Source organism: Phyllobates terribilis, unplaced genomic scaffold, assembly GCF_046119375.1.
Source record: "Phyllobates terribilis strain yellow unplaced genomic scaffold, ASM4611937v1 Scaffold_4__5_contigs__length_816908805, whole genome shotgun sequence".
Classification (NCBI taxonomy): domain Eukaryota; kingdom Metazoa; phylum Chordata; class Amphibia; order Anura; family Dendrobatidae; genus Phyllobates; species Phyllobates terribilis.
In genome coordinates this window covers 559,281,622-559,309,091 of record NW_027362764.1, presented here as the reverse complement: position 1 = coordinate 559,309,091, position 27,470 = coordinate 559,281,622, and the positions used below count along the sequence as shown (strand labels likewise).

Sequence of the window (27,470 nt, the reverse complement as noted above, 5' to 3'; positions counted from 1 at the left end):
TCACCGATAACGAGTGGGAAAGGGGTTCCCGTTCCAAACATATTCTCTCAAATGTAGTGGGTGGGCCTAAAAATAACGAGGCCTCCGGGAGAGATTTCATATAGTGTCTCAACTGCATCATCCTCCAGGGTCCTAGTTGGACAGTGCTAGTCCCGACCGGATATCTTCCCCTCTCATCCAGGTAGAGTCCCTGATAAACTGTCCCGCTCTGAAGTGTCCCTCCACTATCCATGTCCGAAAAATCGGATCTACCAGACCAGGTCAAAAGTCAGGGGATCCGAGGATTGGGGTCAACGGTGACGGGTAAGGAATTAAACGTGATCGTATCCGTGTAGAGGAACAGCATCGCAAGGTGGGACTAATAGTAGGGTGGGCTTTCAAGCCAAGGTCAGCAACGCTAGGCAACCACGGAAGGGCCTGCAAGGGGATGTCCGTGAAGCTCTACTCTATGCCCACCCATTGTTTAGTCAAACCATGTCTGCACCAGTCTACTACCCTAACCAGTTGTGCGGAAGCATAATAAGATTTCAGGTCCGGAAGACCCAAGCCCCCTTTTGACTTTTGTCTGCACAGCATGGATCTGGCCAATCTGACCGGTTTTCCTGCCCAAATAAATCTGGTTTGAAGAGAGAACTCCCTAAAAAAGGATTCCAGGACCCTAATTGGGATTGCCTGTATGAGGTAGAGGGCCCGCGAAAGAGCGTTCATTTTCAGGATTTCACACCTCCCAAACCAAGTAAAATGACCCTTTGACCATCTAAGACAGACCTCCCGCAACTTCTTCAATAGAGGCACAAAATTTGCTCCATAAATCAGGTCCAAGTTGGCTGTCAAATTAATTCCCAGATATTTTAAGGAGGACCCCGCCCAACGAAAAGTAAAGCTCGACCGAAGGCTCGTCATCGTCTTATCAGGAAGATTTATATTGAGAACCTCTGATTTTGACCAGTTTATCTTAAAGTTGGACAAAGCTGAATATCTGTCCAGCTCGGACAACAGGCACGGGAGAGAGACCTGCTCCTGTGTTTCTGAACTAAATCAGAATCCTTCAGTGAGTCCGCTATGACGGTCTGATAGCAAATGGTAACTTTTATCTGTCTTTTTCTGAGGCCTCAGCTTATTTATGAGTACAGATCACATCAAAGTTGCAAGTGCAGGACATGAAAAGCATGTAAAAGCTAAATGGAGCAACATTTTTAACGAAGTCCAATTGCAAAAGTGATTTTTAGCCACAAATACATGAATTTAAGGAAAAAAAATCTGATATTTGTCCCCAAATGTAAGGACATATCTACTAATTTACTGAGATAATATCTTAAAGTGTCAATATACATTAAATTAATGTCAGCGAAACCCATTAATTTTCCCGAGTAGGGATTCAGTATATACAACATATACTGTAAGTGGACTATAAAGAGCAAAGTGCGCATCTAACCTTTAAAAGAGGATCAGCATGTTCCAAAAACCACCCTGCCACAGCATGCCCAGCCTCATGGTAAGCCACCGTCTTTTTTTCCTCTGGATGGAGAACCTGGGTTTTCTTTTCTAAGCCTGTAAAGAGAAGGGTATAGGAAAAAAAAATCAATATTTTACTGAAAGTGCACATACATTTTTATTAAATAGTATTTCTTTATTCTGTAGAAAGCTTGGTACATTTTGCGATGGCAGGAAGAGATCACTCAGCATTCATTGCTTGTTCCGATGTTACTCATAGTTTTTGTCTAAGTGACATTTTATGAAAAAAAAAAAAAAATTTACTCCTTCTTGATCGGGCGATTTTTTTTCACTTTTGTATTTTCCTCCCATTCTTTCAAGAATCATGACAATTTTTATTATTCAGTCTACATAGGGCTTGTTTCCTGTAGTTTAGAATGATACCATTCATTTTTAAAAAAAACTTGATTCACGGGAAAAAAAAAAAGTTCCAAATGCAAGGAAATATTCAGCAACTGTTTTTAACCCCTTCACCCCCAGGCCATTTTTCCGTTTTTTCCTTCTTTTCTTTCAACAGCCCTAACTTTTTTTAGATTTCCGTTAATAAAGCCATACTAGGGATTGTTTTTTGTGGAACATGTTGCACTCTTGAATAGCACCATTGATTTTTCTATATAGTGTACTGGAAAATGGGAATAAAAATTGCAAGTGGGGTGAAATTACAAAAAAAAGTGTAATTCCACAACAGTTTTTTTTTTTTGCGATGTTTACTATAGGGTAAAATTGACCAGGCAATATAATTCCCCAGGTTAGTATGAGTACACAGTTACCAAACATGTATAGTTTATTTTTTATTTAAGTGGTGAAAAAAAATTCTGAAATTTGTATGAAATTTTTTTTTTTGCGTTTGTTGCCAATTTTTAAGACCCGCAGAGTTTCCATTTTTTGGATCTGAAGCTATGTGGTGGCTTATTTTTTGCACCCTGAGCTGACATTTTTATTGATACCATTTTGGGGTAGACATGATATTTTGATCGCTTCTTTTTGCATTTTATATGCAATGTTGTGGAGGCCAAAAAAAAAAAAATTCATTCTGGACTTTAGATTTTGTTTCTCGTTACGTTGTTTACTGCTGATTAATTTATTTTAGATTTTGATAGAGCGGACATTTTTGAGCGCAGAAATACCAAATGGGTCATTTTTTTATACGGTTTTATTTTCAATGGGGCAAGAGGAAGGTGAATTGAATGAACTCGTGTTTTGCTTTTTTTTCATAAATTTAAAAAAACTTTGTTTTTAACTTTTTACAGTGTTTAATAGTCCCCTTAGAAGACTTGAAGAGCTGCGAGATCGTCCGATCTCCTGTGAACCCCGACAACAAGCCGGCGTACACAGAAGTATAGTAGTGGCAGGCACGGGGTAGACCCCAGGCTGTCATGACAACATATTGGGGCATCACGAGGAGCAGCCAGAATGACGCGCTTCCGGCTGGCGTGTGTCAACTCCCGCTGTCAGAGACTGACATTCAGTAGTGGACCACCCCTTTAAATGTAGACTTGTCAAAATTACAGATCACCTGATTGCACTAATGAATCAATACAATTTGTGATATGTTAGCATATATCTACTTTATTTATAAGATAATGTCACATTTCCGACATCTTACCTCCTATTACTCTCTCAATCGCCTGTTCAAAATGCTTCTGGTTTATGGCATCAGAGAGATGTCTGGCAGCGATGAGAGCAGCTTCATTACACACATTTGCAATATCTGCCCCTGTAACAAAACAAAAAAATATGAAAGAAGCAGAAGTAAAACCAGAAAAGACAGTCTAAGATCATAGGTGATATACAGTGCTGTGCAAACGTTTTCTGCAGGTATTGAAAAAAAATGCTGCAAAGTAAGAATACCTTCAAAAATAGAAGTGTTAACACTAGAACTACTGATGGAGTCATTTTGACTCCTTTCATTTTTTATTTCTCTTCTGTGACTACATTTTTCAGAATTCCGGCTTGAAACTCGGTGACTTTTCCTCAAATATGATGTGAAAAAAGATTTTGTGAGAATAAATAAATTTTGGTGAAAAATTTGCGCGTTTTTTTCAAAATTTACCAAGAACTACTGAAGGGAGTCATTTTGACTCCCTACTATATTTTGAGGTCCTTTTGTCACTAAATGTTGCTATAAAGTTTTGTGCATAATTTTTTCACTCTGTCTTATTTACCCTGATGTTCATATAGATGTAGTTCAATTTACATGTCAACTTTTCACATTTTCCTTGTGTTTTACCTGCTTGTATTACTGTGTAATGCTGAACAAAATAGCTTGTTTACTCTAGGCTCTTATCTTATGCTAATGAAGGGTGGTGTTTTTCTAAGGTCCTAGCAGGAGACAGTATTCTGGATAGTAACTTTACTTTCAGTTCAGCTGAAGAGACAAAGAGAACAGACGCAGACATACGAGCTCTGAAGACTCATACAGGTATGAATTGTTATGAAATAGTTTAGCTGTCTGTCAACTGATTCAGCCCACCTACTTTTGAAGGTGGCAGAACAGTTATTATTTCTTTTAGTTTTCATTTCATTTCTATTTTTCAGCAGGGAACTATATAGAATTATGGAATTTGTGAGGAATATGGAGAGAAGACGTTTGATAAAGCCTCAGGATATTCTGGCTACTTTGCAATCCATACCGGAGGATGAATTGGAATCCGAATTGCAGGAACATGTATTTGATTCTGACAGTGATGAAGATTTCATTCCTCAGAACATATCAAGTGAATCTGAAGACTCAGAAGGAACAAATCCAGAAGGTAAGTAGTTATGTGTATTTATTTGTTCTTCCACACACTGAGTTAGTGCCTGTGCACACTAGCAGAATTCTGGCTGAATAGCCATCTGGATATTCTTGCCGCAATACAGGCCGTACCTGCCCGCTCATGCCTGAAGCTCCGCTCCAAACCCCGGGCTGGAGCCGCTGTCAGGGACAGAGCAGCGCTTGCTTACGCGCGAGCACGGCTCCGTCCCAGACAGCGGCTCCAGCCCGGGGTTCGGAGCGGAGCTTCAGGTATGAAACTCCGCTCTGTACCTGAGCGGGCAGGTACGGGCCGGATTGTGGGGAGAATATCCGGTCGGATATTCCGCCGCTAATCCAGCCAGTGTGCACGGACCCTTACAAAACAAAAATTCTAAATATTCATCAACTTTTTTACAGATATTCCAAGCACATCAACTGGGGATCGGGCTCATGCAGTTATGTTGCCTCGTGACCATCCTCCTGGTCGTGGACAGAAAAAATCAGCAAAACGTCCCAGAAATGAAAGAACAACAGATAACGATGGCGGCGAAGGTAATGCAACAACAAACACCAGAGAAGGCGAATCTGAAGGAATACTAGTTTCAGCGGATGGTATTCAATGGAAACCTGTTGAAATTGGAGAACACTTGCCTGGTAGGCGTGACAGCCAAAATATTCTTCGAGAAGCACCTGGCCCTACAGGATACGCCAGAAGAAATATCATTATCGATAGTCATTTGAGCGCATGGCGTTTATTTTTTGATTCATATATATTGACATATATAAAGAACTGTACGCTTGCAGAAGCAATAATTTACAGTTTACTCTATCTGATGAGGAGCTAGATGCATTCATTGCGATATTCTATGCTCGTGGAATATCTGGCACGAACCGTCACTCGATTAGCAGTATTTGGTGTAATGACTGGGGAATAGCGTTTTGCAAAGCGACAATGTCTAGGGACCGCTTTGTTGAAATTATGAGGTTTCTCAGATTTGATGAGAAATCTACTCGATCGGAGAGACTGCAAACGGACAAGTTTGCTCTATTTTCTACTGTGTGGGACAGGTTTATTGAAAATTGTATTGCGTGTTACAAACCTGGCCCATACATAACGGTGGATGAGCAACTTTTCCCAAGCAAAACTAGGTGTCCATTCACGCAGTACATGCCTTCCAAACCAGATAAATATGGCCACAAATATTGGCTAGCTGTTGATAAGAGGAGCAAATATCTGGCAAATGGCTTCCCTTATCTAGGCAAAGATGACACACGCCGTGCTGAGGACCGTTTAGCTGACCATGTGGTAATGAAGTTATTGGACCCGTTTTTGAAAAAAGGTCGCAATGTTACAACCGATAATTATTTTACTTCAGTAAAATTAGCTAAACAGCTAAAAAGTAAAGGAACAACCATCGTGGGAACACTGAACAAGATAAGGCGAGAAGTGCCTAAAGAAATAAAATCCATGAAAGAGGAATTGTACAACACTAAAGTGTTTAGAAATGAAGACAATTTTACACTTACAGTATATCAAGGAAAGCCCAACAAAAATGTTGTCATTTTGAGTTCCGTCCATCCAGATGATGTTGTTGCGTCTGATTCCGCTAAAAAAACTCCAGAAACGGTAAAGTTTTACAATGAAACAAAATATGGAGTAGATGTAGTGGATCAGATGGCACGAAAATATACCACACGAACATGCACAAGGAGATGGCCTGTTCATGCATTTGAAAATGCCTTAGACTTTGCGGGTATAAATGCATGGATAATATTCAAGGAGATTACCCACCAAAAAATGTCACGCAAGGCATTTTTGCAAACGCTTGTGAGAGAGTTGAGTGGTCCTTATGTCACAGATAGGGAAAAGGGTTCCACGTCCCAAGTTTCTACATGCTCAGAAGTGATGGTTCAAACAAAATTTTGCCAGATCAAAGAAAAGTGCAAGAAAAATAGATCTGTCGGAAATTGTAAGACTTGTGGTAAGTCTTTGTGTGGGCAATGTACTGCCATAAATCAAAGGCAATGCCTAAAATGCGAAACACCAAATGTTTAGAAGGTGAATTCTGCGCCATATTTTCATTTTTATGCTCCTCCACCTACATTTTCTCTGCTTTTTGTTCTTCAGTTGTTGTTTATATGTGTGCACTTGAATAAAAAAAAAAGTTTGAAAAACGTCTATTATAATTATTGTTATTTTCTGTAGAAAAATAAGAAAAGCAGAAAAAAAACAATCAAAAGCATTACTGTTGGATCTCACAATAATAATACATTACAAAAAATATAATTATTAATAAATAACCACAAATGAAACTCTAAAAATAACCGAAAACAAGCAAGGAGTCAAAATGACTCCTTTCAGTAGTTCTAGGCGGGGTCACGAGTCCAGTAGTCCTAGTGTTAATAGTTTATTTTGTCAATCAACAAAAAGCAAAATTTGCATCAAAATTTGGTGTGACCACCCTTTGCCTTCAAAAGGGCATCAATCCTTTTGCGCTTGAACACAAGATAAATACAGGCAGATACTTATCCACCAGGCAATACCATCAGGGAGGCGTCTGATTGGTTCCAAATGTATTCTGCAGCCGGACAACGACCGCAAACATACAGCCAATGCTATTAATCTTCAGTGTAAAGAACAAGGAGTCCTGCAAAAGATTTTATGGCCCCACAGAGCCCTGATCTCAACATCATTGAGTCTGTGTAGGATTATATGAAGAGACAGAAGGATCTGCACAAGCCTCTCTCCATACAAGATCTGTGGTTAGTTTGCGCCTGTCTGCGCTTCAACGGATCCTGAAGTCAGGCGCGAAACGGCCGTCGGCTGTCCAATGTGATTCACTAGCCAGGCAAGTGTATTAGAACTCTGTCTGGATGTAAACTGGAATGTTAGTGTTTAGTGTATTCGCTGAGAAAGGCTGGTAACGGGTGTGTAAATGACGTCTGAGAGAGATCCAATTATAACTACTCTTGGGTATCTGTTTAATGTTTAAGTTATTTTCATGAAGCATATGTTCAAATAGATGCCATTTAAGTGTACGAGTGGGGAAGGACAAGTATTTGGCATCCATCTCATAGGCCATAATGATATAGGTCACGAAAAGCTATTGAAAGGCTCATGATGTAACATTTCACTGAGGCCTCACAGCAGAACCTACCACTTATAGACTAACCTATTTTAAGGGGCTGTCCAGGCTTGCTATGAAAGTGAGTGCAGGCTTCTGAATCATGACAGCGTGCACAGTCAGGATTCTCCGTTATTGCCAGTACGAGTGGGTGGTCATATGACTACAAGGATGTGAATTGTGTACTTACAATCACATGCTCACGAGACGTGCTCGTCCTCTATGGAAATGCATTAAGCAAGGTCGAGCACGTCTAGTCGGAATGTGAGCGTAAGTAGGCAAATTGCTTACATGAGGTCACATGACCGCTCTCTTGCACCATCAATACATGCAAACCAAACAAAACAATGTGATTGGGAGCTTAACCAGATCATGACCAGGCCATTTTTACTCCTTCCTGACGAGGCACATTTTTGGGTTTGACAGTACATGTGCTTTTATAGGCTCTAAAAGATGTTCTTGTTCGAATAATCAAATAATTTTCCTCCTTTTTTTCACTGTACAAAGGCTTAATTTTTATGTCATTTTTATATTTTGCCAATAATTGGGGGAAAATGTAAAGAAAAGTAGGAAAAACTTGTGCATTTTTTATGACAACAAAGGACTGCTGAAAACATTTTAAACTGCTTTCTGTAGAAATTATTTTGACACATTGGACATATTTTTTCAATGGGTGCAGAGCTAGAAATAGCGATTCAGACTGACTCTGTTTTTTTTTTTTTTTTTTTTTTAACATGCTGCATCCCCCTTCCCATAAGGGCTTAAAAGACCTTTGGTGAGGCATTTTAACCTATTAATACATTGTTTTAATTGCAGATTTCCCCTGTAACTGGGGCTGGTATATTGGCCCTCAGTTACCAGAGATTGTCAGCCTCCTGTTGGCATTGCAGAGCTGATGTGGTCTCCTAGGACCCAGATGTGGCGGTTCCCTCTCTACACCCAGTGATCACTTTGTCCAGAGGAATAAGCAGTCAGTGCTTCCCTACTCTCTTCCTAAACTGTATACACAGCCATATTCCCACACCCACAGCTTCAAGATCTTGTGCAAGCTGCTTACACTGCACTGACGTTTTACAACACAAGTGCAAAGATAAGTGTGGACTGCCCGGATGTTTATAGTTCATGGGGAGTTCATAAGTAGTTAACAACGACCGCTGCCTGGAGTAGGTTATTGGAGGTCCATATATCTATCTATAGATAAATAGATAGATAGGTATTAGAAATGTTGATGAAGTAAAGCAAGAGACATTTATATCTCGACTAGTCCATTACTGAAAGACACAGAATTTGAGACTGAGTATATTACACATTTTACATATCTCTTCTCACCTGAAAATCCAGGCGTTAAAGCTGCCAGTTTCCTAGACAGGACTTCTTTATCTAATGTAGTATCTAATTTCAAAGGTCTAAGATGAACTTTAAATATAGACGCTCTGCCTTTTATGTCTGGAGGGCCTGTGTGTGGAAGGAAAATGAACATAACGTTGGTAGGAATTATATACATACATAGACGTCTCAGCTATGAGAATAATAATATCTTACCTATATAAATCTGCCTATCAAACCGGCCAGGTCTCATGAGAGCTGGATCCAAGATGTCAGGTCTATTAGTCCCAGCCAATACAACTACATTTGTTGTGGTATTAAAACCTGCAAGTACATAAAGCAAATGGAGACATTATCACCAGCCAGTGAGTGGAGAGTAGCTGCTATATATTTCTGCAGCCTATAGTCAGGGCACACCATGGAAAATGATCTGTCCTAACATTGCCATTTACCATAGTACGTAAGGCTCTTTGTGTGTCAGTCACATTAGGTCATTGTACATTTACAGATAAGGAAATGGAGAGGCACAGATATAATTATGCAGAAGGAGTACATTACCATCCATTTCTACTAATAGCTGATTCAGTGTATTTTCTTGCTCATTTTGACCACCGAAGTTGCCGCGTCCCCTCTTCCGTCCAACGGCATCAATCTCATCGATGAAGAGTATGCAGGGAGCATGCTTTCTGGCCATGCTAAACAGATCTCGTACCTACAAGAGATGGGTTAGAGAGGATCTAGGGTCAACATAATGAGCCATCTGGATATTTCACATATTAGCAATGGACTCTACAAGTATAGGAGGAGTTCTCTACACTGGTCTACCACAACACATTAACAGATATAATGGTCTCGAGGTCCAGAACAAGATTGGCTCCAAACTGGGTTATCACTTGCCATTAGGGTCAATTTCTTAAGTTGGCCATACACATTATGTCAGTTGAACATACAGATTTCGGGAGGAGCAGCCAACCATCCAATGTACACAGGTGTGGTTCAACATCCAGTAACTGATCATGCTGGATTTCAAAATGCCCAAATCCTTTTCTTCTACGGAAAGAAACCCCCGCCAGGAATGCCTGTCCGCATCTTACTACCCTCTTCTCATGCAGAAGAAAAGCATGCATGGTTGAAAATACCTGTCTTTGGGGGGGGTTGGGACATAGCCACTGGCAAAAGAGCATTCGACCAACAACTATCTAAAGTGTATGGCCTGCTTTAGGCTAAGTTTCCACAATGAGCGTTTGATGTTGCATTGTTAGATTACGTTTTTGACACTTCGTTATGTCAGGTTTTTGAACTCTGAGCTGCATCACTTCAAGTGGTAATACCTCTGGAACGCTTAAACACATCACAGCGATTCTGAGAATGTTTTTTCTTGACATGTTGTACTTTGTTAGTGGTAGATTTAGGTTGATGTTTTGCGTTTATTTGTGAAAATATCGGAATTTCGGCAAAAATGTTGAAAAATTGGCAATTTTCAAACTTTTAATCTTTATATCATTAAGGGGAATCTGTCACCATAATTGACCTATCTAAACTGTTAATATGGGCATACAGGTTATAGACTGCTGAGAAATGTCCTCCCTGTATGCCTCAAATCAGATGTGGTGTTGTAGAGAAATCATCTTTTATCACTTTATATAAATGACCTCTTCCAGGCTCTGAGGAGGACGCTGCCTGGAAGATATCACACTGAGTCAGAGTTGTGTGATGGCCGCTCTCTGCTCTCCTGATCTCACTGCAGAGCTGTGTGTGATTATACCTGACACATCTGCAGGCTCCTCTCAGCTCCAGCTTCCAGCTCACAGGCAGACATGGTTGTAATATTGTTACAATACAGCAGAGCTCAGAGAGAAGAAACAATGTGTTTGCAAGAAGACAAATTTCATTTCTCCTGTTCTGTGTTAGTTACTTGTCTCACACTGGTAACTCCCCTTCATGTAAAATAAGCTTGGGAGGCAGAGTTATCTTCCAGGCAGTGTCCTCCCCAGAGCCTGAAAGAGGTCATTTATACAAAGTGATAAAAGAGGATTTCTCAACAACAAGACAATGCAATTTCTACAGAACACAAACATACCCCACATGTGATCAAAAACTGTTGTTTGGGGCACATGGCAGGGCTCATAAAGAAAAGAGCTATTTGATTTTAAGAGAGTAGATTTGTCTGGAATAGATTGTGAATGCAGTGTCACATTTGGAGAGCCCCTAACAAGCCAAAACAGCAGAAACCCCCCACAAGTGACCCCATTTTGGAAACTAGGCCCTTCAAGGAATTCATCTAATGGTGTATTGAACATTTTTAATCTACAGGTGATTCACAAAACGATATAACATTTAGATGTGAAAACAAAAATTTTATTTTTTTCCACTAAAATACTGTTTTAGCACCAAATTTATAATTTCCATGGAAGGAGCGCCACTGGGCTTTTAGGACGCAGATTCCATTAGCTGAGCCCCAGAGGTGACAGATCAACAACCCCCCCCCCCACCCCAGATGACCCCATGTTGAAAACTTCACTGCTTAAGGAATTCATCTAGGGGTGTAGTGAGTATTTTGAACCCATAGGTGCCTCACAGAATTTTATAACATTGAGCCATGGAAATATAACATTTTAGTGGTCAAAATTGAATTTTTGTATTTGCTGCAAATTTGTCAGTTACACAAGGGTTAATACGTGAAACTGAACCCCATAATTTATTGCGCAATTTCTCCCGAATGCGGTGATGCCCCGTATGTTATCAGAAACTGTTAGGCCACACGTCAGGGCTGAGAAGGAAGGAGCGCTATTTGGCTTTTGGTGCACAGATTTTGGTAGAATAGTTTCCGAGTGATATTTGCGGAGCCCCAAAAGGTGCCAGAATAGCAGAAAAACCCCAAAAGTGACTCCATTGTAGAAATTACACCTCTCAATGAAATCATCTACGACTGAAGTGACTATTTTGAAACATCCACACCAGGCTTTTTTTTCTAGAGAATTGTAAATATGCCAGTTTAGTGCCTATACATTGTGCCGCCATACAGTGTAGTGCCCCCATACATTGTGCCCAAGCTTGTGCTTCTGGAGACACGCACCCCGTAAATTGTTAAGTGCTCTCTGAGCTACAATAATGCCAAACATGTGGCAGCTTACTGTGGTTTAGGAACAGTTGGGCTCAGAAGGTGGGGGGCATTTTGATTTGGGAGCACAGAATTCACTGGATTTTATTTGACGGGATGGGAGACATGTCACTTTGCTCTACCAGTAACATGGGAACAACCCCTATAGTTCCAGTGACAAATGATGGACCTGAGTAGCGGCTGGTTTTGTGTGGGATAAATTAGGGTTTTTATCTGTAACATTTTGGGGCACATAATATTTTTCGATCGCTTCCAGAAAAAGGCTGGATCACCTTCTTGTGTTCTACTCTGAGCACTTCGGAGTTTCCGTGTAAATCGCACAAAAATGTGATTCAGGCGATACCCCCAATGGAACCACCCACCATAATGAGGCAGATGGAGACACTTTGGAGTCCGTTTGGCATCTGCTTTGGTGGTATTCATCTTTTTAGGTGTGCACTGATCTGTGCCGCCCACACTTGTGTGTTAAAAAGAGGCCTAAAATGATGGGACACCGCCGGAACAGAGACCAGTCCAAACTGACTCCATCTGCCTCATAAGTGAATGGTTCTGTCCAGGATTTTGTCTGAATCGCGGTTTTGGGGATTTACACAGAAACCCCGACGCAAGCGCTCAGCGGAGAGTGCTGGATAAATGTGAGCAGAGCCTTGCTCCGATTTTTGGGAGGTGGAATGAACATATAGACAGCAGTACAAGAATATTTCTTATTTTTTATGCTGTTGCTGAGAGCTGTAACTTTTTTATTGTTTGGCGAACAGAGCTGTATGAGGGCTTATTTTTTGCGCGATGAGTTGGAGATTTTTTTGGTACCATTTTGGGGTAAATAACGTTTTTTGATTGCGAATTATTCAGATTTTCAGACACAGAATGAACAAAAAACAGCAATTCAGTAATAGTTTTTATCTATTTCTTTTTTGCGCAGTTCACCATGCGGTAAAAGTGATAACACAGATTTATTCGTCAGGTGGGTACAATTACAGCAATACCAGATTATATCTATCTATCTATCTATATCTATATATATATATATATATATATATATCTATATATATATATATATATATATATATATATATATAGATATATATATATATATATATATATATATATAGATAGATAGATAGATAGATAGATAGAGATATTTTATGCTTTGTCGCTTTTACAGACTAAAAACAATATTTTACAAAAATGAAATTTGTTTTTGCATTACCATATATATATATATATATATATATATATATTTTTTTTTTTTTTTTTAAATTCGGATTCTTTTTATTTAATATTTTCAGATAATTACAACCGCAAGGAACATCCTCAAATAAATCACATAAAAACAGAAAAGATGATAACTCCACTTCCGAAACACAAGTTCTGGAACTGGTTTTAGTTTTATACAGGAAGATTAAAAAGAGTATCTTCTGTATACCATATTTTGCCATTTCCATATATGCAAGTAAGACAAAGAGTAATTCTTCGGATTCAACATATAAACAAAAGTTATCTGCCATCCAGCAAGTCTCCATTTATATACCTTTTTTTCTACTGCTTTTAATTACATTTTTTGTGTGTATCAATATGATGAAGAAGTGACATTTTGTGTGTTCATTGATTTTTTTTATGGTACTCGCTGTACGGAATAAATAATGTGCCAGTTTTATAGATCGGGTCGTTCCGGACGAGGCAATACCAATTATGTGTACTTTTTTTTCTGTTTATCTTTGTTTTAACACAAATGCGTTTTTTAGAGGCGAAACAGCGTTTTGTGATTTTTTACTTTTCCACTAAATCCCACTATGGGACATGTATAATTTTTACTCTGATCATTGGTCTCATGCGCTGCAGTACTCATGTACTGCAATGCCCGAGACCTGTCAGTAAGTCACGGAGACCCGGCTTATAGCTGGATCTGATGAGCTACCGTACCCTAGGGTCATCAGATGTTTTCATATGTTTTTAGTGAGCTTCTGCAGCAGAACTGCACTAAAAACACATGTAATTTTTACCTGCGGATTTTCTGCATCTAACGCAATTCTATGGAGAAAATCTGCACATAAAACTCCACTTTGCTAGAACTGTAAGAAGTTGATTTTTTTTGTGCAGCGAAAATACACAACATCAAAAACTCATTGTGGAAACTTCACCTTAAGGTTATATTCACAAGTAATCTATTATACAGCTGATCTGCATGTGCAATTATACATTTTACAAGGCAATTACAAGTCTCACCCATTTGATGTACATAGATTTCATTCCTCCTGCGCAGATTCTGTATCCCTTCACTGATCATAGGGCAATCAGCAGTGTAAGCCCAAAATCCTTGTCTGGGAAAATCTATCCTAATTCTATAGCACTGGCTCATCTTCCCACAGGGAAGGGACATATATTAGAAAGTTGCACCCAGTCATGAAAACCACAACCATTCTTCCCATCCTCCCACACTCCTGATGATCTGCTCTTTTCCAGTAAAGTGAAGGAAAAACCATACACAGCAAAAATTTAATAATTTTTTTTTGCTGGACTGAATAATATTTTAAAGTTTCTCTGTAACATTGTGTCATGAAGACGAAAATAAAAACTTACTCTGGCAGGTCCGACACCAACAAACATCTCTAGGAACTCAGAGCCATTGACTGTGATAAAAGGAACACTGGCTTCTCCGGCTGTGGCTTTTGCCAATAATGTTTTTCCTGTACCAGGAGGACCCGTCAGAATAGCGCCCTGAAAAAAGTCCATATCTCATTCTACAAATCACTATAGGTTACTGTGAAAAGGTCATGTAAGTGCAGGAATAAAACCAGATTATGACCTATAGCTAGAAAGCTGAATACTGCGTTCATGTAAGCTCCTGGTGGTCAAATGTGGCATTGCATTTGGAAGTTTACCATTATGTGGCCAATGTGTTATTCACACAAAGGATCATCTAAAATAAATGGAAGCACACTATTCGCCTCCCCTAACTTGTTTATGACATAATGTACTCTGATTTTATAATATGGGAAGAAACCAAATGTGTTGTAAATTATTAGAAACAACTAGTTTCGATGTCCTATATGATCCAACATCATGTTTATCACAAGGTTTTGATAGCCATATTAATAGGCAGAGCTGCAACCCCAAGTATCTACGTCCCATACATAACTGTATATGTGGCAATGTGCCTCACTACACAATGAACAGGAGGATGGGCTTTCTTCAGCCACCCCCCAGCTCCTTTATGAAGTTTATTGGCAGGTGGCTAGGAGATGGCCTTGACTTCTCAAATACTGATGTCCTATTTTAAAGGACCGGCCACCAATATTAAAGTCTTGGGAAACCCTCTAGTATAAATTGCTACATGTTCTTTTGGCCATTAAGATACCAAGAGCACAATTCCACTAGTAACATAAAAGCTACAAAGTTGTGCTGTCTCATAAACCCTATGCACTCACCTTTGGAATTTTTGCTCCTAAATCTTGGTATTGCTTTGGATTCTTTAGGAAGTTGACAAACTCCATAATCTCAAGCTTTGCCTCTTCACATCCAGCAACATCCTTGAACTTGACATCGATCTCATCCTTCAGCACTTTGGCAGTTGTCTCTCCGACACTGAAGAGCCCTCCCATGCCACGGCCCGGTCTTCCTCCAGTAGGACCTCTCCTCAGAGTGTACACAAGGAAGGCAAGAATAAGGAATGTTGGAAGGATGTTCAGAAAAAAGGAGCTATGGGCAGAATCAAGATTCAGGTTAGCACACACCCGTCATATACGCTACAGTCTTTGTAACAAACAGATTACATCTCTTTCTATAGTAAAATGTCAATTATGGAAAATCCCTTTATCATCTGCCGACTGGACTGGTGGTAAATATCTGTTCATTAAGGGCCTCGCTAAGACTCCCACCAATCACTGGAACAGGGGTCTCAAGCCGCAGATTACACCCCAATAACCACACAACTGCAGTGTGGAGGAGTGAATAAAGTAGCATTGAGCATATGTGGGGAGCTCTTATTTCATGTCTATGGGGCAGAAAGAAACAGACGTGAGCAGTATTCGGCTGTGTCCATCAGCTGCACAGACAGGGAATGGTCAGTGAAAGTAACAACTCTGCAACTTTTTTTTATTATTATTAATTTATTTTTCTTAACCCTTTCCCGATATGGTCAATTTCAGTCTTTTCATTTTAGTCCAACATACATGGTTGTTAGAGGTAGATTCTGGCTGTGACATACAGCCACTATCTGCCGGGTATAGGTCAGGATAACACTGATCCCACTCAATACACCCACTCCCAACTTGAACCGTACACGTTTATCAGATTTAGGATAGGATAGGATAGAGGTTAAAAGACCTTTAGGTGGAGGGTATTTCAACATTTGAGGGGAATCTGTCAGGTTCCCCATGCCCTCCAACCCAGCAGCATTCACATACATATGACTAAATTCCCTGCCTAACCAACGCTGTACAAGGTTATTCAGTTTAATGTTTAAAAAGAGCATTTATAAGGTCTGCATTTCCTATGCTAATTAGGGTTTTGACTAGTAGATGAGGCGTTAGTGTCCCCAGACTAGTCGGTCCTCTTTCCATGTTACAAAATAATAATCCTGGTGCTCTAGGCCAGAACAGCAAGAAAAGACCTGCCCACAGGCCGCCCCGAAGCACAAGTATGTTCCTCATCATAGAGACAGCCAGACAGATAGGGGCGTCCCGTGGGGAGGTTTTTATTGCTGATCTGGCCTAGAGCACATAGATAACACCCTGCCTACAGTCCCACCCCAGAGCACGGGCATATCATTAACTCAAAATTGCAAACACACACAAGAACCACAAAACGGATTTCTTTATCTCAGGTATCATATTAATCAGTGCAGCAGCCTCAACATGACACTGACTGTAGTTTACTCCGCAAAATCCTGCTGACAGGTTCGCTTTAAATTCAACTGCAGTGAATTTGATTATCAATTTTCTTCATCCCTTCTCACCAGGAGGCACTGCTGTTTAGGTGTTAACTTCCATGGACAGCCTGAACGTCTCTGAGATGGTTGCAATTCCACATTTGTTAAATTTTTGTTGCACTTTTGCTCCAATATTCCAACTAATAAGTAAAGCTTTAATGATCTTCTTGTAGCCTTCACCTTTCTTGTGTAATGAAATTATTTTCTGTCTCAGGTCTTGTGACATTTCTCCTCCATATGGTGCCATTGCTTACAGCATGAAATGGGAAGGGGTTTTCTTTGTTAAGTAAAGTCCTTTTAATCTTACCTGTTGAATTGTTGTTCATTAGAATTTTGTAGTCTAAACTTTAGCTTTGGTTTTAAAGACTTTCATAGGAGTGTACTTATTTTTGCAATATGGTCTTAAATGAATGTTAGGAAAATTACTTTTTTTGGTTGTGCAAAATAACAAATCTTGTTTGCAATCAATGTCCCACTGGATTCTTCCCCAAAGGAATTTTGACGCAATTTACTTAATAAATCTTCCCTATGTGTTTTGTTCCATATGTTTTAAAAATACGATTCTTAACATCCAAAGAGCAGGCACACTTGGATATGTATCTGTGGACACTTTTTTTTTTTTTTTTAAAAAGATACATAACAAAATGTGTCCATCAGGAATAATTCATTATATTATCACAAAATATACCTAGAAATTGTTCAGCTGTCAAAAGAGGAAAAATTAAAGAGTCAAGTATGTAGACTCCAAAACCAGACAGGCGACTTAAACTTACCCATCACCCTCCACTGTATACACCACAGGCACTCTATTCTCTGGCTCTATACCATACTCCTGCTGTGCCGTTTCCAAATTCCTTTCAAATGTGTCCACACTGCCAATATTAAACCAGACATATTTCTACATGTAAAAACAGAAAAAAGTACAACAGATCACAAACTGAACTACTCAAGAAACTGTGGTTATCAAACATAGCTGATTGTATTAATAATAAGGCTGTAAAATACATCAAGACACGTACATCCAAACCGGTCAGCACGTTTTTACACGTTTTATAGTGTTATGCTTGGCGGGGGAAGATACTTTAGGGCATACCTTTTTTTTTTTTTTTGTAAAGACTAATGCGAGCTCCAGCCTTGTGGACCTGACTCAGTATCTATAAGGCTACGTACCCATGATGAGCTTTTGATGTTGAAGAATTTCTTCACCTATTTAAATTAGTTTACTTGCATTTTTCATAGCGTTTTGACGCTGCATTAGTCTCTGTTTAGTGTATCATGCTTTAAATAAAGATGCTTTTGTTTTTGATACTTCTTGTTTTTTTGCTTTGACAACACTTTATTCCTATACTTGTTGATTTGTTTCAGCGGCGGAAAGGCACTAAAACTGCATGTGCGTTTTTTTTTGCTGCGGACTTTCCGCATCTAATGTAATAATCTATGGAGAAAATCCGCACAGAAAACACAACATACCCAAAAGAGAAACTGACATGCTGCTGATTTAAAAAAAGCATCGCAGGTCAGTTTATGTAGCGTTAAAAAGAAGCACAGTGGACATGAGATATCTATAAATCCCATCCACTTTTCTTGAACTGTAAGATGCTGAGTTTTTGACACGGCAAAAACATGCAGCGTCAAAAACGCACTAAAAGATCATCGTGGGAATGCAGCCCAACACAAAATAGAAGATATTCAGAAACTAATTTTGGTGGATCTCCTTTGGTAGATTCTCCTTTAAATTATGCCCATCCTGGCTTACATACTCAACGACCAGGCAAGAAATAGTTAAAGTATTAAAGAAATTAACCTTATATATTGGGAGAAAACACGCACCCAATAATACAAAATAAGTTATGGAAGTTATTTAGACGAATGCCTATAATAAATCACACATCTCTTACCCCTTCCATACTAGACTTTCCCGGAATAAGCACAACCCTTACGAAACGTTTATTTACAACCTGCAGACGGTCCACCTAAGAAAAAAAGTGCACATTAAGTCAAAGTGATATACTGAGTTTGTCACTTTTGGTATTAAAAGAAATGACAAATATAATTGGTTTCCCCATCTGTCAGATCCCCTGACTTGTCTCTTTTAGTAAATACTTGTGTTTCTCATTGAAAAAAAAAATCCTGGAGCATCATTTCTTTATCACTAGGCATTCTGCCATTCCTGTTATTCCTCATGTAATTAATACATTTTACAACACAGTGTGAATTGGTAAGTGGCTAGAAAATGCCCATATACTGTTTAACCCTCAAAGCCAAATCTGAAAGGCTGTGGCATGCTTGATAGCTGACGCCATTAAATAAAAAAAACAAAAAACACTTCAAAGCGACCCTCATGCCTTTTTAGAATACACTTCCTATAGAGATGTAAAGAAACAATATTTGGCAGGGAACTTAACCCACCAAACTTTATATCATTGCATATTGGAAAGACAATTTAATTGGATGCATGAATGATACCATATTCTGACGATTTCATGTTTAGCTTGTAAACGGTGTTGAATATGAAGCTGCAAGTAAGTTCTTTCTAGCCTGACCCCTGCACACAGGTGAGGCTCTCCACACTCACCAGGCCTTGCGATAAGTAGTTGTTTATAAAGTCTTTCCATGTGATTTCTACAGGAACCTTCCTGAAGAAGATGTAGTAAGTAGCTACAGCCCAAAATCCAGTAGATGCTAGGAAGTAGTATCGGAACTGGTTATCATCCCAAGGAAATTCACCCTGTAAATCAGAGATTAAAAGGTTACAAAAATCCTTCTTTGCGAAAACATATCAAACAAAAAAAACCAAAATGTATTAAGGTGTCATTTTGCTAACCTTATATAGACAGTAGAGGAAATATTTCAAAGCTAGTGGAAGGAAAATGTCACCAACAGCAACCAACAAGACTGCAAAACTAATTTTTTAAGGGGCGTTTTTGGCAAATTAAATCAGCTATTTACATTCCAACTATGGAAAACAGCTCCACCTTTCCTTTGCACTCCTATTAATGACCTCAATGACATTGGCTGTAGACAGAAAGAGCAATGGTTAAAGGGGTTTTCTGGGATTTTGATATTAAAGGTCATTCCTTAGAAAAAGCCATCAACATCAAAGGCCTAACTTTTGGCATTGTGTCCGATTTATCAGGCTCTGTACATTTTATAGTGGTGGTGACTGATATCGCAGCTCAGACCTATTTGCTTTAAATCACCACCCATGCCTGGTCTATTATTGCACTGCTGGATTGGTGTCAGTATTGTAGGTTCACAGCCCGTGGTATTATACTCACCAGCCGCTGTCTTATTCTGTTCTCAGCACGACTCTGGTCATCTCCTGTTTGCGCCCAGCCAGATCACTCCAGCGTTTGCTGGTCGAGCCAGAAGTCACTACTCAGTGCAAGTCTATGAGAGCTAGAACTTACAGTCACTATATGTGTTTGATGACCTATCCTAAGGATAGTCAAACAATATCAAAGTCACAGAAAACCCCTTCCAATAGAGCGATGTGCAAAGGAAACAGCAAAACATTTACAGCTAAATCAAACATTGAGAGAAGCGGATGAGAATCTAGTCAGCATCTGACCACAACGATGTGAATCGCATACTTGGGATAATGTAACCTCCTATTTGCAGGGGTATACAGGCATTGCACTCTCAATTCAGTAATCTGCAGTCACATTCACACATAGAGACTGCAAAAAAAATCCCTAGGAAATGTCACTCTTTATTTCTACGGATGGCTCTTTTCAAAATTGATAAAACTGAAAAGGGTCTCACCTTTTGCATTCTTGACCACCAATCATCCGATTTCCCGCCCTTCTTTCCACCTTTATTGCCACCTCCACCTGACTCACCCCCTCCACCTGAAGAAGTCTTCTCATTTTCTTTAGCACCTACTTCAGATTAAAAAGAAATCTAAAATAATAACTAATTGGAGCATATTTATCAAAGATATTATCAAAGATTTAGACACTGCAAACTGACTAGACAGTCTTAAAATGTGCAAAATTGATCAAAGTGGTTCATGCTGTTAGATAATTTTAAGACTGTCTGGTCTAACTTGACATACTTTGTGGCAGAGAGGTATGCCACAATGCATCACACATTCAGAATCCACACCCCTTAGGCACTGAAGTCAGAAGAAGGGTTTAAAACACATCATGAAAGATAGTTTTTTCTGCAAGTTATGCCAGAATTCAGGGGCATTCTTCTTGATAAATGTACCACATTGTGTATGAAAAAGACTAAACAGAAAACTAGAAATAAACAGTAACGACACTAGTCTCCATTCACACTGACACTTATGACTTATCCTGTGGATACATGGTTAGTTGTGATCTTGGTAGAATCTTAGGGTTTCTCCACAATGTGAGTTTAAAGAGATGTAAGAAACATTGTCATCTATTTGTATCATGCCTACATAGATTTGTACTTCAGATATTGATAAAACCTACAGAAACCGATGATCCATAATAACACTGGTGCATTTACCTTTTGTATCATTTGCAGTCTTGCCGTTTTTGCCATTTGGGAAGTATTTCTCAAAACCTAAAATACATAAAAGCCGAGTGAAGCAGATACAATATAATAAATCTGACCCTGAATAATGTAATGCTATGTTCCAGCTCTGACTGAACAATCGCTCGTCAATGGTTTTTTTTTTGCAACGATGAATGTAATGATTGCTCTGCTCACTCGAGCACAAAGAGAATTAGAACATACCTTTAGGGGGCTGAGAACACAGTCGTTGGTATGCAGCTAGAACATTGGCCAGGAAGCTGTTCTTTCGGATATCACTAGCTTGAGTCTGTATCTGAAAAAAGTAAAGACAGTTCATGTCAATCCTCCTAGAGACGCCTGCTTACTGTAGACAGATAACAGAGCTGATTACCCACTTATTTTATCCATTTGATTGACACTCGGGATCAGGAGGGAACAAAAAAAACCAAAACCTTGCTCTTGAGAGCAGACAGGATCGTGCACTATGGATGTGCCTAATCCCCAATTTATTCCTTCCCATCACTCAGTTGAACTTCATGAACATTTGTCATTTTTCAACCCTATTAATTATGTAATAATTTTCCTTACAGACTGTAAGCTAATAGAAATCTCAAAATGTTTCTCAAGGTAAATTTTCATCTTAAGCAAATACACAGTTTTTAACTAGATTTATTTTTTAAAACAAAAAGTGTAAAGTGTCCCCACATAGTCGCACTGTTTTTACACACCCTGTCTGTATGAAGCCTTATTTCAGGAACTGAACAGAGATTTAGTTTAGGAAAGCTCCTGTACTGCATTACAAAATCCCACGTGAGGGAGATGACTCAACCAGCTGAATGGTGCGTTACAAAAGCAACCAAGAGTTGTAAATTCATCTCTAAAATCCTAGGTGTAAACCATAAATACATCCAATGACATCACAACAGATCCATATCCTCCAGGAATACTTATTTACTAGCCAGAGGGCTTGTCCACTACTTTTAAATCAGCAAATGTGACCCTGTGTGTGTGTTCTGTGTTCTCTTCTGGGCTCTGTATTCAGATGAACATGACATGCAGCTCACTGATCTCTGGGGGTGGGGTGGGAGGGTGATGCAGAACATTTTCTGTTTCTATAGGTTTTTGTGAAACCAGAGTATTAGCCATACTTAAGAAACAAATCTTTATTGAACAATTTTCAAGACACATTAGAAAGGTTTAAAAGGAGAGTATCAGCCATAGGCAATGCCACACAAAGCCCCCAAATACAGCCAACAATAGTCAATGAATAGTAATAAGTATATACACACACACCAAAAATGTCATATGTAGAATGAAACAAAAATTATATACAGCAATAGGTAATCAATCTCCAGACGTATGCATCACAGTAAAATGAATACAAAGTAGAACGGAATCCTACTAGGGAATGAATGGACGCACAAACTCTTGTTTGAAGTATAAAGGCCTTTGCTGAAAATTGAAAAAGTGTTTACAGAGCAAATATTTGCTGCAAAAAAAAGGAGCGTTGTGCATTAGCCACGAGAATGTAGTCACTGGTTCAATGCACAAATTCAACATGAATCAATCCGATATAGAATATCCAGTTATGAAAAACAACCATTAGTAAGGCATAATGATCAGTATAGGATAGAGTCAATCCTGTGCTGGACTATATGAGAACTGTACAGCAAAGTTTAAACCGACAATGGTATAGAACAGGGTTCCCCAACTCCAGTCCTCAAGGCCCACCAACAGGTCATGTTTTCAGGATTTCCTTAGTATTGCACAGGTGATGGAATTATTGCCTGTGCAGGTGATGCAATTATCACCTGTGTAATACTAAGGAAATCCTGAAAACATGACCTGTTGGTGGGCCTTGAGGACTGGAGTTGGGGAACCCTGGTATAGAATGACAGGAGATATATAGACCTGTGTGGCAGCTAAAGGAGCAGTCCTGACGCTCGTTTCACTTACAGCTGATCCTTACACCTTACTAATGGTTGGTTTTCATAATTGGATATTCTATATCGGATTGATTCATGTTGAATTTGTGCATTGAACCAGTGACTACATTCTTGTGGCTAATGCACAACGCTCCTTTTTTGCAGCAAATATTTGCTCTGCTAACACTGTCAATTTTCAGCAAAGACCTTTATGCTCCAAACCAGAGTTTATGTGCATCCATTTATTCCCTATTAGGATTCCATTCCACTTTGCATTCATTTTACTGTGATGCATACATCTGGAGATTGATTACCTATTGCTGTATATCATTTTTGTTTCATTCTACATATGACATTTTTGGTGTATCTATACTTTATATACTTCTTACTATTCATTGTCTATTACTGGCTGTATTTGGAGGTTTGTGTGGCATTTCCCATGTCTGATACGCTCCTTTTAAACCTTAATGTGTCTTGTAAATTGTTCAATAAAGAATTCTCTCTTACGTATGGCTAATACTCCTGTGATTTTATAGGTTTTTGTGGCTTTCATTAGGGGAGAGCATTTGATAGTTTGGGTCCATTAGGTAACTACATCTGTCTCAGGAGGGAGCAGTGCAGTATACAGTGTTCACCCCGACCCTCCTGAGACACAGAGCTGACATCTTACACCCAAAGCCCAGGAGAGGGGTGGGTCACACAGAAGAGAATACAGAGGCTCGCGCGCCCAGACTGAGCTGCTGCCATTTGTAGTGCCAGTGGCTGACGCTCATGGGGCTCGGTGTGCCCCAATCTCCCAGTCACTGAGGAGGAGGCTGTAGGAGAGAAAAGTGCAGAAAGTGTAAACCACAATGGCAGCTGAGGAGCACTAGGGGGCGCCACTATCACCCCAGTGAACATGTCTCCTAGCACTATAGGAAAGGGTAGGAATGGGACTCACTCTCCTCAAGCAGCAGGCCCCCACACGCCGGCTGTGCGGCAGCACGGGGAGCAGCGCCCCGGTGAGAGGTCGGCAGAGCCCCTGCACCAGCAGGCAGCGGTGAGCCATGAGCAGGAGCCGTCTGTAGAAGCCGAGCTGCCGTCACGTTATGTCAGCACCATCACACCTCCCAATACGACCTCCACGGGCTCCTACAAGCGCGAACCACTGACGTCACTGCCAACAGCCAATCAGAAACCTGTATTACCGGTCGTCGCTTGATGACGCAACGAGACGTGGGCGTGCCGTCTAGTGACAGCTCTGATCATGTGATGTCTCCTTGGCGTGACGTCACGATTATAGTATCCACAGCGTTGAGTTGCGTGCCGTGGATCACGTGTGTCTTACCGGGGAGATCAGTGTGCGGCGTGTGTCTGTACAGGCCAGCCCCGGCATCCTTCATCTCCTGCACAGTGTCAGACCGCTGCCTGAGCCCCGCCCACCCCCTATTGTCTTATGTGTCCGCTGCAGAGGGGAATCGTGCACTGTCATAAGTGATGAGCATAGACCAGTCAGCAGCAGCAGCGTCCCCTGGTGTACAGTGCGGATTATAGGTGTCCTGTGGCTGTTATTACTGGCTACCGAGGTTATGTGCAAATACCTGCTCTATGTAAAATCTTCCTGTGTTTTAAGTGATTTCTCATTAGGCCGGGATCACACCAGCGTATATTCTCCCATCCAGAGAATCGGCCAGTTAGATGTGATCATGGTGTGATCTGATTTTCTTGGATGAGAAGAAGATGTAAAAAAAATGTTTCCATCTTCTCCATTCTGTCAGTCTGTGAAAATCAGACTGCATTCAGATGTTATCCAAGTGCAGTCTGATTATTTCCACGCACCCATTGACTTGTATGGCCGAGCGTATTGGATCAAACTTAGACACGCTGTGATCTTTTCTTTGGACCGAGTCCAAGGAAACAATCAGACGTGCACGGCCCCATAGAATAACATTGGTCTGAGTGAGATCTGATGTTGTGTCGGATCACACGCGGACCAATAGTAAGGCCATGTACACAAGCCCTTAGGCCGGGGTCACCCCAGCCATGATTCTCTCTTCTGAGAGAATTGCATTGATTATGGTAATGACATTCGGCTCAAACTCGGTCAGACTTTGAGCTAAGTGTCAATTTACTGTGATCTGAGTCCCTGGCATGACAGAATCTTATTACAGATGCGGAGAAGACGGAGAACTTCATTTCTCCAAATTGTCTGTGCGAGATGACATCCGAGTGCAGTCCGATGTTTTACACGCACCCATAGACTTGTATGGGTGGGTGTGATCCGATTTGCAGAGCCACTCGCAGCATGCTGCAATTTTTTCCACAGACCGGTTCAGTCTGTAAAAAAAAAAAAAAAAAGCAGATCTGCACTGCCTCATAGTATAACATTGGGCCGAGTGCTAGCCGATAAAACATTGGAGAGCACTCGTCTGAGTTATACGCTTGTGTGTGTTATATGCTCGTGTGAGCGGGTCCTTAAAGGACAAGTGCTTTTTTAACCCTCCTTTGCCCCTGACCTCAGTGTGTAGATTTCGAGGGATGTAATTCTTGGTTTAGGATGTAAGGGAGCATTTTTCTTCATGAACACTGTACAAACTATAAAGACTAAAATTGCATTCAGAGAGGCCAAAGATTAATTTTTGCTGCAATTCTCAAGAGAAAAGATTAGAATATCCACACATAGCAAATTTCACCCCTTATACACTTTGGGGCTGATACATCAAAATGTTTAAATCAAGAAAACTGCCATAAAACAGTTTGAAAAGCCACAATTTTTGCGCAACATGATGCAAATCAGCAATTTTGCTACTTTTGGTGTTTTCCCGCCAGTCTTGGCCGACTGCCAAAGTGGGTGGAATATAAATGGAGCATGGGGGCACTTGGCCAATTCATGAAAAGTTACACCACTTTAGTGTCGTGGTAGCCCTTTCAAGAAGAGCTAATTTGGATTGAGATAAATTATCTCTAAATCTGTCTGCCATTTTTGGTTCAAATGAAATAAATACGATGCATCGGAGAAAGAAAATAACACACAGCCAGTGTCTGAGTGTACAATTCTTGTCTGCCCTCAGAGGCCAAGCAACACGTATTTTATTACACCCCCCAGAAGTAAGGGTATGGCTAGGTGCCTTACCTAATACAGAAAGTATTTTAATTGGAAATAACAACGTTGTAAATTATGGAAACTGATGCAGATGTCCTTGAACTAAACTAGCTCTGTCCAATTAACTATACTTAAAAAAAACAGAGGAAAGTGTAACAGAAAGACAGCTGTATATAACATACAATGCTGTGTTATTGCTTTTATGAATAACACTTATAAAGCTTATTTAAAATATTAAATTATCAAATATATATGTAGATTTAATTGTCTAAAATAATAATCAAAGCAAAGTATAAATATTTACCACAACAATTCCTCCCTTTTTATTATTTACAGACAATTTAACCATCAGATACTTCCCCATGCTATGGGAGCCTGGAGGGGACAGATCCCGTTCACTGACAGATACCTTGTCCACAAATCTCATCATAACAAATACACCAGTTCTAGCAGTTGCATACACTAGTAATCTAGTAATATCAACATTTATGTAATGAAAGGGTAAATGAATATATTCGTATTCCCTATCCCCATTTCCACTATATGAGGTCTATCATTCGGTCTGGGGTAATTGTCTGCAGCTCATGTATATAGGGAATGTTTGGGGACAGCGTCTGTATCTAGGTCACCATGCAGAAGTCTGAAGATAGCAGACATAAGGCGTGCTAAGATGCTGGTTCCCTCTGCCCCGGGAGAAGCCATTTATAGGCCTGGTGACCACATACTAGATATAAATCCTTGGCAATATGCAGGGTATGATGTCAGTGAGTCTCCCAAGACAACGTATATAAGTCAAAAGTCCTTGCATCGGAAGTTTGGCATAACAAAGTTCGGTTGTTTTGGAAATCAACCTCATGCCTTTGGCATGTCTTCGACTCACAATGGTAATTAAATGGGTCAAGTTGTTGACAAGTCTGAGCAGAATCTGTAAACCACATTTCGCTATTGTCCAAAAATTCATGGTTATTTTTCTGAAAACAAACATTAAAAATCATAGAAATGCTCTCACACCTTTCCTATTCCTCGGAGTGTGGGCATTGCAGGCTTTTCTGGAATCTCACCTACTGGAAACTTCTTAGCCCTGTGTGTTATAAATTTACCTTCTACTACGTCCAGCTCATACCAACGTTTCAAGCTATCCGTGAGTTTTATCTGTAACCATGGGCTCTCCAGTCCCACCCCACAATCTGGACTGGTACCACGTGGCTGCTGGTGTGGTTTCCTGCAGCATAACGGGCAGTA

At 40.0% G+C, this 27,470-nt stretch overlaps 1 protein-coding gene across 2 annotated transcripts in view; it reads right to left on the bottom strand.

Moving 5' to 3' along the window:
- Nucleotides 1–24,339, bottom strand: part of AFG3L2 (AFG3 like matrix AAA peptidase subunit 2) — a 34,736-nt gene extending 10,397 nt beyond the window's left edge. Inside the window, exons 1-14 of one of the 2 annotated variants that reach the window (XM_073679004.1) lie at nucleotides 24,087–24,339; nucleotides 21,444–21,534; nucleotides 21,213–21,269; nucleotides 20,499–20,614; nucleotides 19,309–19,461; nucleotides 18,632–18,706; nucleotides 17,507–17,631; nucleotides 15,232–15,502; nucleotides 14,384–14,521; nucleotides 9,241–9,394; nucleotides 8,899–9,006; nucleotides 8,686–8,811; nucleotides 3,101–3,211; nucleotides 1,436–1,551 (exon numbers count right to left, since the gene is read on the bottom strand). In XM_073679004.1, the coding sequence (XP_073535105.1) occupies nucleotides 1,436–1,551; nucleotides 3,101–3,211; nucleotides 8,686–8,811; nucleotides 8,899–9,006; nucleotides 9,241–9,394; nucleotides 14,384–14,521; nucleotides 15,232–15,502; nucleotides 17,507–17,631; nucleotides 18,632–18,706; nucleotides 19,309–19,461; nucleotides 20,499–20,614; nucleotides 21,213–21,269; nucleotides 21,444–21,534; nucleotides 24,087–24,194 (1,749 nt within the window). In that variant the 5' untranslated portion in view covers nucleotides 24,195–24,339. Of the gene's footprint in view, nucleotides 1–1,435; nucleotides 1,552–3,100; nucleotides 3,212–8,685; nucleotides 8,812–8,898; nucleotides 9,007–9,240; nucleotides 9,395–14,383; nucleotides 14,522–15,231; nucleotides 15,503–17,506; nucleotides 17,632–18,631; nucleotides 18,707–19,308; nucleotides 19,462–20,498; nucleotides 20,618–21,212; nucleotides 21,270–21,443; nucleotides 21,535–24,086 lie in introns of both variants that reach the window. The other variant, XM_073679003.1, reaches the window with a different exon arrangement.
- Nucleotides 24,340–27,470: the final 3,131 nt, after the last annotated feature.